The sequence below is a fragment of the Trachurus trachurus genome, assembly GCF_905171665.1.
Source record: "Trachurus trachurus genome assembly, chromosome: 12".
NCBI lineage: Eukaryota > Metazoa > Chordata > Actinopteri > Carangiformes > Carangidae > Trachurus > Trachurus trachurus.
The window spans coordinates 9183018-9194345 of NC_139908.1; the positions used below are offsets into that span (position 1 = coordinate 9183018).

Consider the following 11328-nt stretch of genomic DNA (forward strand, 5'->3'; position numbering starts at 1 on the left):
TTTGCTCTTTTTTACTGCGTGCTTTGTTGTGTACGGTGGATGCTCTCACTGAAACAATCCCACAGCCGTCAGGGCCTGCATCTATCTATTCGCACGTCTATATAAAGGTTAGAAAATGCTTGACACATCACGCTTTTACTTTCTTACATTTAGCTTGATTTATTTTTTTATTACTGGACTGGTTTTGTCTAGATTAGACTTTATAATGCTGCGGGACTTTATTTCTATCATTGCTGCAAATGGACTTCCTCTCTTAAAGTTTCTTCCACTTTTTCCTTCCTTTTCCTGTAATTTTTCTCTTTTTTGTTTTGTGTAGTTCTTCCTTGTTTTAGAAGTGTGTAACCATTGTTGGTGTGGACCCATGAAGCCCTTTCAGAGATTGTGTGTGATAGTGAACAAAAACACAGACTCAGACTGGATCTGTGGCTGCAGAGCTTCATCCGCTAACACGTCATTTCTTTTAGTGCGTCGTTATTCTAAGTATTGGACCATTAAACAAGTAGTTTGAGAAATACGCTTACTCATATTCCAACAAAGTCTAAGATGAAAAGATCAATATCCATTTAATTTCAGCCTGTTCAATATCCATTTTTAAAGCCAGCAGGCGGTTAGCATAGCTTGGCATACAGACTGGAGGCAGAGGGGGAACAGCTAGTTTGGCAGTGAGATGGTGAAGACGGTGAGAAAGCTAATTTCCCAAAATGTCAGACTATTCCTTTGAGAATCATTTGCTGGAATAAAAATAGATTTCAGTTGAGAATAAGGGTTAGGAAAGTTAAAAGTGTGGTTGAGTTTAATTTAAAAGGCTGGGTTATGTTAGAGGACAGGGAATTCATGTAATCTAGATGGACCATGAGATATGTAAGTGTGTTTACGCTTCTGTAACACAGTTGCCAGCTGGTTTTTAGATAATGTTTTTGCGAGGATAGACTAGGATCGGTGGGAAGAGAAAAAGAGCAGCAGATGATTTCTGGCAGGGAATAACCAGAAGGTCATAAGTGATGTACCTGGAGGAAAGAACAACACAGACTTTGCATGAACACACTCCTCTGGGCAGCTGATCTGATAACATGCAAAATATCATTATGGCAAGCACGATGACGGCTAAACCCAGCCAAGTAAGTAATCTACCCAACATGAGGCAAGAAATGTGAGAAAGAAAAAAAAACTTCTTCAGAGATGTAATTTTCCCACTAAAACGTCTCTCTCTGAGGAGATAGAAAAGTTTTTTTTAACTGCAGAGCTGAGGAAACTTTTTCAGTGGAAGGCCCTTTACAAGTGAAATCTGTTAGACAAAGATAGAAAAGAGACGGATGATGAATCCTGTTCTGGAAGAAAGAAAACTGACAGTATTCCAGTCACAGGACATTTCAGAACAAAGGGTTTGATTGCGGTTTGAAAACACGTCAGCAAAAAACAAGTCAGATCAGACAGAACCGCTCTCTCCCTCTCCACTCGCCTCGCGTTGAGATAAGCCGTAATTTTTTATGTAAATGTCACCAACCCCTGAAGAAAAGAAGGGGAAACAGAGCCAGGGCCGCGCGAGGGTGAACCCAACTGATAGAAGATTTTTTTTTTTTTTTTGTTCCACATGCTGATAGTGACGCACAGACATGCGCCACACACTCGCTGTGAGAAAACAATAACACATGAGCTCATGCGACCGCCACCTGATCCGTCCCAGTGACAGTGTATACTCGAGAGGGGCTAACAGTAACTTCCTCAAGATAAACTCACAGATCTGTTCTCGGCTGTGAACAAAAATACCCGTTTTATAATGTGCTGCTCGGGCGTCTGTAACAAGACACATTTCAGAGACATCACATCTCTACTCGTGTAGCTCCAGGCACATGATACTGTTTAGTGGAGTTTATTTTTCTCTCGACAAACCTCATTTCAAGTGAATTAGAGGAAAAACATACAGGGAAAACGCAGGGATGGAAAATACTAATTAAATCTCCTATCTGTGTGTGTGTGTGTAATTTCATAGCACAATATTGGTGTATTATACGGTGAGAAATTGGAGACACCAGAGCAGAGGGTCGGTTTTTTGGCCATTCAACTTAATTAAATACATGAAAAATTGAAATTTTTATATTGTTCCCCAAATCCTGTTAAGATGAATGTAACTATAAAGCAGTCCTGCTCTATTCACCAACATCCAATGTGTTTTAATGCACTCAAATAACTGGGTTACTGTCCGCTTTCCACAATGACTTGATTTCCCCCGTGTCATGTTAACAGGAAGCCTGAGTTCAGCGAGATCAATCTTCATTTCCCTTGTCCTATCAGTGGATGTGAAAGGAAAAGACTTAAACTGGTATTAACTAATGCTTTATCCAGTCACAAACTTATGAATTTGGCCAGTATAACCTCAAACATTCTGGGTCAAACATCCATCCAGAGTAGCAATTCATTCTGGGTCCCGTTTCTGGCCACCACACGAATGAAAGTCTCTTTTCTCAGCCCTGCTCTGGTCTGCAGCGACTCGTACGAAGGCTTAAAGCTCCTAAATGCTCCTCTGTTGTTGACTTTCTAGTCTCGAAAGCTTTTACGCTGAACAAAACCTGTCACTGCTGTCAGAGGGAAAAGTTGAGAACAGTGACGCAGTCATGGGCCAAAAAAATAAACCAAACCGATGAACTGAACGATGGAGTTCTTTAAAGCTGAAGGGGACTTCACTGCAGAGTCATGTGATTACTCAGAGTTATGAGATCTAACTGGTTACTGGTTTAAGCTTCTTTAATAAATAATAATAATAATACATTTTATTTATAACGCGCTTTTACAAGTGCTCAAAGACACTTACATAAAAATATGAACACAATTAAAATGTAGAACGGCACAATTAGGATACACAAACAATGTAGAAGGTTTTAAAAGAGATATAAAATGAGAAGAGGATAAAAGAACAGAAAATTTAAATTTAAGTTCAACTAAAGCTGCAGCTAATACAGACTACCATCTTTTATTTTACTTCACCCTATTTCTCCTGCACCTTCATTTCTAAAGGTTAATGAATGTCTTTAAGCTCACACTACAGTGTATGTGCCATCTCATCCAACTCTACACACATATTAATACTGCAGGTAGCAGATCTGTGTGAAAGAGATGAAAAATATAAATCTGGCACATCACCTAATCACCTGTTGCGTGAATATTACTATTCTTTTCTTGGTTGTGATGTCAAGTCAAAGATGCTGCTCTCAGCTTCAATAATCACTTGTTGCCTATTGATTTAATTTTAATGATTCCTCAGGACACGACTGACGGTGGCACATTACAATCTCTCTACACACCGTTAAGAGTTTTGACTATTTCATTTGTATCTGCTACAGAAATCAAAGAGCGCACTGCTCTCCAGAGCAGCTAGATGTCTTCTGCTTCATGTAGGAGTGACCTCTCTGTTTCTATGTGTGCATCACTCTGCTAATGTGTAGTGTGTGCACAAGTTTTTTGTGTGGGGAGCTTTGCACTTAGCCACAAAGATCAAGGCAGAGTGTGTTTGCCTGTGTGTCTTTGTATATAAGCACAAATGTGATGTGTGTGCGTGTGTGCGTGCATGCGTGCGCGTGTGTGTGTGGTCTTTTGAGAGCTGAATGATACAGAGAGGAAACTTCAAAGCACCTCTTTCATCAGCCAGAGAAGCAAAGTGAAGCCAGGCAAACCAGGCAACTACACCGAGTCAAGCACCTCCACTGGCTTTGTCTGTGTCTCACTACAGGGACAAACCACATCCACCACTCATGTTGCTTTATAAAAATGCAAATGTGATGAAAAACTAATAAAATGAGCGAGGTTTGAGATCGATGTTTTCCTGCTTAAACAGTTTGTCTCTTGAAGGTTTGCATCACATCCAGAGCGAGATATGAAATCTACATACAGTAACATCTTGTTTGGCAAGTTACAAAAGTTCACTTGTAAAAAAAAAACTAAAAAAAAACAAAAATCAATATGCTTAGGATTTTATAGCTACTACTTTTCTCTACATTTAAGTAAGTTGCGCTGAGCCCTGGGGGCAGACTTATCACTATAACCTTGCAGTTCAAATACTGCCTCCAGCAGAAAGTACAGCCGTTCTGTCTGAGAGGCAGAAAAAACGTGAAGCAAATGAAGCGCTGGAGGACATGGAGTAACTGTGAAAAGAAGTGGTTATGTAGTGTTGCAGTGTAGAATAACTGGCTTAAAGCAGCTCTTGTTTGGTAAGGACAAAAAAAAAAAAAGAATTCACAAGTGAAACGCCTGAACAGGGTGGAACCCGTCAAGTTAACGCCGAGGCGCGACCTGTCAAGTGTGGCTGGTGCGATTTGAGAGTAGCATCACCTTGTGAATGGTGACGCCAAACTGTCATCTCACTCTGCCTCCCATGAACACACGCACAGCAAAAAAACACATCCACAACAGAGCGGTGTCGCAATGAGCTCTAAAGATAATGTTACTATAAAAGTAGTTCTTCTATGACAAATTATAAATAAAAACAGAAGGGGAATTAAGTTTAGAAAGGAAAGGGGAACTGCCTCCTCTCTCACAAAATACTGTACTTTTTTAAAACCCAAGTCACCACAACAAAAACATGTTCCCTAATCAGAACCAGAACCACACACAGTCAAAATGATTGCTGGTCTGTTTTCAGTTGCAATATCGCTACTGTATATATATATATAAACAAGGTTAGAAGTGCAGCATGGTAAACTTTTTTAGCAGTACAACTATTTATTACCCCTGTTGGCAGACGGTCTGGTGCGGCTGCGAGACCTGCTCCGCTGACGCTGCAGTCGTGACTTGCCCAGGAATCTGTAGTAGTACGAGTGTCGTCCAGATCCCTTCCTAAGGACCCCGGCCATGGTGCTGCAGTATCCTCACTCCCAAGACCAACAAGATATCTCACTGAAAACCTCTTGAAAAGTGATATCAATGCTGATAGACTCTGAAAGTTCTCATAGAGTGCAGCAGCTCTGTTTATCACAAACTTCACCGAAGAGTCCTCCAGCAGACGCTCGCATCTACTTCGGTTTTTTTAAAGTCCACGTGGATTGTTGTTGTGTCAGGATTAAATCCACTTCATCCTGAAGCAACTTCCCAATGGGAGAGAAAGAGGAGGCTTAAAGCAGCAAACATCCACTCCTGCTCAGTCCGTGTGTCCTGTTCTACCAGCCTCAGACTTTTTTTGCTCCACCTTTGAACACTCCCCCCTTTAAAGTTTCCCACAGCGAGATCCCAGAGGCATGATGTCCGGAATACTGTGAGTGTGTATCCTGAATGACAGGAAAGCTGTTCCTGTTCCCAGTGCCGGGAGAGCACTGAAGGAATTTAATACAGCCCAGAAAGAGAAGCCCCTTTGTTTCATAAAGCACTGGCCATATACATCCAGACCAACCTAAAACTCCTGAGACTGTGTGTGTGTGTGAGGGTGAACACAGACACAAGGAGTGTGTGCTATGTAGTTGAGAACAACAGGAGAAAAAGTTTGGGCTGCACAGAAAACATGCACAGATAAGATCCTCGGTGGAATGGAGTTAACAAGACCGGCTCGGAGATAACAGAGTGTTTGACTTCCCTCTATCAAAAGTAATCTGTTACAGACTCAGAGATAAGACAACATCTGGTGCAGTAAACAGGTCGGACAGCTAAATGTCACCACTAACACCCCCGCTGCCCCACAGACTCCTGATCCAGTCACTGTCTCAATCACGTGCCAGGTTTTCTAACTTCACCTCCTTTAATTTGCCTCCATGGGGCTGGAAGGCATGGTCAGGGAGTGACAGCCTATCAGACGCAGATGTAAATAGGGCTGTTAAAGAACGGCAAAGAGCCAATCAGAGTGTGCTCTGGTGGAGAAGGGTCAGGCAGATGGACCATAGTCCACAATGAGACACAATGAAACTGCAAAGCACAATTGCTGAGATGCACATATGTTGCCGCACTGGGGGCGAGCAACGTCAGCTTTCTCACACTGTGATTCTGACTCATGTTGTGCGACCGTCTCTGAAACATTTTATTATTGTTTTGAAAACTAATCTCATGAAATCCACACATTGTTGAGCGGAGATTGATGCAACATGTATCATAGACATGCCACTGCAGATTTCTCTCCTATTTTTTTTATGATTTATGAGTTTTAAAGTTGTGTAGCTGCGCAAAATCGAAGGAATTCATATTTCACAACATGGGAGCAGCAGATGTTGCTGCCAGTCACACATGCTTTTTCTGTTTGACGCAAGGCTTCGCTCCAAAATAAAACTCACGGTTGTCACTTATGTCACTCTGTCATCCAATTTGTGAAAACAGAACTATGGTTTTATGTGTTCAGAAATTGTAATTAAAAGTTTGTAGTGTTTTAAATGGCAGTCAAGTGATCACCTCTGTCTTTAATCCATGTCCTCGTGCTTCTGTCCAGCGACCGTTAGAAACTAGAGCCACATTATCTCAGTAGTTAATAATTAACAACAGTATATGTTTATATTTAAAACTGTGACTAAATGAAAACAGATCTTGATAACAAAATCATTAATTCACAGCTCTATCCACTGATGAAAGCCATGTGATGCGGCTGTGAAGGATGTTTTACTTCATTAATAAATGATTAAATGAAACCACATTAATGTCAAATTTTCATCGGTGGTCACAAGTTTTTTTAATTTGGGAAATGCAGAAGAAGAACTCGGTGGTCGGCGTCCGGTTCAGACATGAATGAATACTGATGTGAAAACTGTTGATTCCTCTGCGGCTCGCTCTTTCTCTCCTTCTGCATTACATTTCCTTCCCTCTATGGCTGCTCGATTGTTCACTGTGCTACTACCGCCTGTTGCTTGTGAGAGCAGTGGGGGCCGTAACGCTGCAGACGATGTGGAGTTTTTTGTCATTATCTCAGCCCATAAACCTCCACTGAAAGAATGCAGTGTGTGTACGTGTCTGTGTGTGTCTAACATAGGCTTCAATGTTCCTCCAGTCCCACAGAGAGTATTTAGTGGGACCATTAGTAGGTCCATATGACTCCAGAGTGTATCACAGGCTCGTGCCAGGTAGCAGAGGGAATCTAAAGACCAGTGATATATACACACACGCTGTGCTTGGGTTTAAAGACCTATAGCCTGTAATGTTACATAAACACAAATTAAAGTTACAACTGAACGCATGCGGTTAAACAGTGAGTGTTATTCACACACAACAAGGAGACACGTGCGAAGCCTCACAGCCTTTTTAATTACAAAGTGGACTGATTTGTCTTGCCTTGTCTCGATGACAGTCACTGTGGGAACAGCTAGCTACAATAAGCTCTTGTTGGACAGTTAAGGAGTCTATAGACAAGCAGACCAAAGAATCAGGGTCATGCAGAGTTCGTGTCTGTTTGCTCGGCTCCTGTTGCTTCATGACAAAGCCACCAGTGAGCAGTGAAGGGGAAGATAAAAGGTCAAGAAAAATAGGTAAAGTAACACACAGGCTTTTGTTTTCAAGAGAATGTCAGATATCCGAGTGTCAATAAAGCAATCGATGTCCTCAGAGTGCTAAAACGTATAATATATGTATATATTTGACTGCTGCTACCAGACACAAATGGTTATAATATTATTTATATTATTTTTTACAGTTCCAGATGAAAACCAACAGTCAACCGATGAAATAAAATGATAAAATGTATTTTCTGTGTAGTAAAATCCTCACATTGTGCCATAGACAACATCTATTGTTAAGGAGTTCATTCATAACTATGAACATAAGCACTGTTTATTTTGAGTCTCTTCCATAAAAACTGCCTCATACTAAAATACTCACTAGGGCACCAAATGTTTATTGAGCTGCCAATGAAAACAAGCCACAATAAATGCTCCATTTCCTTCAGTATAAGTAATGTTTAGTAGCTACAGTGGCCAACTGGAAATTAGCCTTAGTCCTTTATCCTTTGATAAACATGACTTCATGTGTCTGCAACTCGTTTTAAAGTTTGACTTCTTTGTAGGAACTGGTGGGTTTAGGGCCGACAGACAATACTGAGGAACAGACTTAACTCTCTGCTTGAATACTTTAATGGTGGGTCTTATAGAGAGCGTAGTGACTTGGCAAGTTTCTTTACAGACTCTGACAGCATCACTTTAAACCCGGCATTTCCACTAGGTATTTAAGAGCCCACTTTCCAGTCAGTCAGCACACTGAACTGATAATTCATGAGAGAGCTGAGTGGAAAATGGTTAGAAACAAAGTCTTGCAGGCGGATCCAGACACACTAAGAACTTAAATATAAACCTATCTTGATGAATGCATCCAGGTGACAATAATGATCAGCGCAGGCCGTTAAGTGCACCAACTGCAGAGCCATCACATACAGTAGGAGAGGAAATTGGTGGAAGATGGCGTTTGCAGGTTAACTCCTGTTTCTATGAGCTAAACACCCAGAGCTCAACACTGCATCACTGATGTGAAGGTGTACTGCAGCAAGTAGGGTTCAACATTTTGGCAAATTGGCCCATTGCCATAATCCCTATAGTTTTAGGAGTGGGTTTGTTACCTTTACAGTAATTGTTGGTGCAAGCTGTTTTTAGAACAGCGGAGCATGACTTTACCTCGAAAACAACTCTGTGTCTTAACGTTCTGTCATTATCTCATAGCGTGGTGAATGTGCAGGTCACAACTTGTCCACCAGAGCGTTTTGGAGTTGTTGGATTGACTATTTGATGAGTTTGATGAGGGAAACCAAGAAATCCCATTAGCCTCCGTAGCGTATAGCTCTGAGCTCTGCTCGCGGTTCTGCTCCACCGTTCTAAAAATAGCTTGCACCGACAATTAAAGGTAACAAACCTACTCCTAAAACTATAGGGGTTATGGCGATGGGTCAACAGGCCAAAATGTTGAACTATCCCTTTAAAGATAGAAAGAAAGGACATTTCTGCTATCAACAGAAACAGATGTCGGAGAAAATAAAAGTGTCTTACCTATTGAATAGACCAATGGAGTGAAGGATCAAGAACATGTGGCAGGAAAAAAGAAAGAAAAGACAGAGTTAGACCGGCTGATGCTGAAAAATGATGCTTTCTCATTAGTTTGTGCTTGAGGTTAACTTAGAAGAGCACTGGTACTCAAAATAGTTCAATTTGCAGGGAGGAGGTGTCAGCGGGTTATACTGCAAGAAAAGATATAATTGTCTATTTATTCCTTTGACACATGTTGGCAGTTGCTCCGGCCCGACTTTCTCTCAACATCCATTACACCCAGGCTACTGTAAGCACACGTCCAAGAACATAAAGACACAGAAATTAAAACTGAAAAAGCACAGCAAAAGGCTTTGTGCAAGGGAACAGCTGATAATATCGCTGGGAATGAAAAGGTCCCAAAATCGGTAAAGTCACTGAACCTGTTAAGCTCTAAAACGTTTCTTAGAAAAGCTGGCGAAGTCTCCAGCTGAGGGGAAAATGGAACTAATTCCGCTTTCAGGACAAACAAAACGACAAAGAGAGATGTATCGATTCTTAACACAGCTCGTGCCATTGTCTCTATGCGGACTGTGGATCTCGCACAAAAAGGATGCACATACTGGCTATTATACCTGAAATATAGCCTGCCATTAGAGCAAAACACCTCGGAGGGAGCCACTGGGATTAGACTGCACTGAAATAACAGAGCAGACCAACATAGCATGTGATAAGAAACCATAAAGATTCAAGGATTGAGAGTCTGGGCAAAAAACCTGTTCGTCTGGGACTGACAAAACATATTAGTATGGATTACGAGTCGGGGGATAAGCCAAAATTGATAGCTACTGCTCCTTGAATCTCCTTGGGCAGATAATAGTTTACCCTCTAAAAGACAACTTGACTTTAATAAACATAATAAAGTCACTTCTGCTTTAGAGTAAACACCAACAAACTCTTAAAGATGTCAGAGAGAAAACAATGTGAGCAGTCTCCTTCTCTCTCTTCACCTGATGAAGCTACAGTATGTGGTACATGGGGATTTTGACCAACAATTTGTATTACTATTGATTCATCTGCAGATTATTATTAGTTAAGTAATCTTCCAGCCAATGCAAGATCAGAAAGCTAAAGAAAAAAATCGTCTTCAAGCTTCAAGTTGTCTTGTTTTGTCCACATAGCAGACTGAAATCACAAGATGTTCAATTTACTGTCAAGTAAGATGAAGACAAGTGATTTTATTATAGGCACTTTTATTTAATTATTAAAAAAAAAAACTGCAGATCATTTCTTCTGATGTTTAACTCAATGATTTGTTTCAGCTCTGTATTTATAAATAAAAACAATTCAATGTATCTGAGTCATGACAACATTAGATAACAGGGAACACAGATTTCCATGTCATCTACCCTGTAGACTCTGACTGAGACAAATAGCAGAGCTAAGCTGTAGCACTACTGACCCCCTCTGGAAAACATGGTAATGCACAGCTTGGTGGTAACCACACTCTGCTGTGTTATTCCAGACTGGTAGATTTAGCTTTAACAAACACAGACAGATAAAAGCCACTGTGGGAACTGGATCAACACACAACAGAATCTGTAATTACTGAATCATGTCACACTGTGATGTGAGACAAACAATAAAAAATCTAAAATGTTCACAACTGTTGTACAATATTTAGCGCAGCACTGTGTTCCTGTGTTGTAGTTGGTTATCTAGCAACATGGATATGTAATAGTGGTCCACTTTGATATTACCAAGCTGCCTCACACTCTCAGTGCTGTCCAATCACCTCATAATCTGACCTAATCCACAGAAGGAGAAAGGACAAAGAGATGGACAGAGAGATCGATGACCCCTCTCTAATAACGGATGAAAGAGGAGCATGTCTGCTCTCCAGCAAATGTTTTCATCTCAAGGAAAGTGCTGCATTCGACTGGATTAAAGGGATGACCATACGAGGATCAGAGCCTGTTTAGTGACATCAATCAACACACAGACTTAGCAACGTGTTTACATTTCCCTAAATTAAAAAAGCACTTCCACAAAAAAGCGTATTGATTGAAAAGTCTGCACAACCATTCACAGTGATCCATTTCAAAGGAACCAGACTTCATTTTGTAATGTCATTAGAGGATAAATTAAAAGTTTTATGTTTACATTTGCATTCAATAACAAACTAGGAAGGATTTTTTTTTGAAGAATTTCAGCATGCGGGACATTTGGATCCATCATCTCATTCTTTTATGTGTCAGTTCAAAAAAAAAAAAAAAAAAGGAAAAAACTGCACAAATAGAGAAGTTTATTCCCTGATCTCACATATTCTCACAGGCCGAGATGTTCAATACTGGCCTTGCTGTAGTTCATGTTTGTCTGTCTGAGAATGTGAAGTGGGAGAAGAGAGAAAAAGAGCATCCTGACA

General features: G+C 40.7%; 1 protein-coding gene across 3 annotated transcripts in view; it reads right to left on the reverse strand.

Annotated features, from left to right (window-relative positions):
* Positions 1 to 4844, reverse strand: part of dab2ipb (DAB2 interacting protein b) — a gene marked incomplete at its 5' end in the record, with an annotated part of 91126 nt that extends 86282 nt beyond the window's left edge. For all 3 annotated transcript variants that reach the window (XM_083983268.1, XM_083983267.1, XM_083983266.1), the window contains one exon: positions 4721 to 4844. In XM_083983268.1, coding sequence (XP_083839394.1) covers positions 4721 to 4844 — 124 coding nt within the window. The remainder of the gene's footprint in view (positions 1 to 4720) is intronic.
* Positions 4845 to 11328: the final 6484 nt, after the last annotated feature.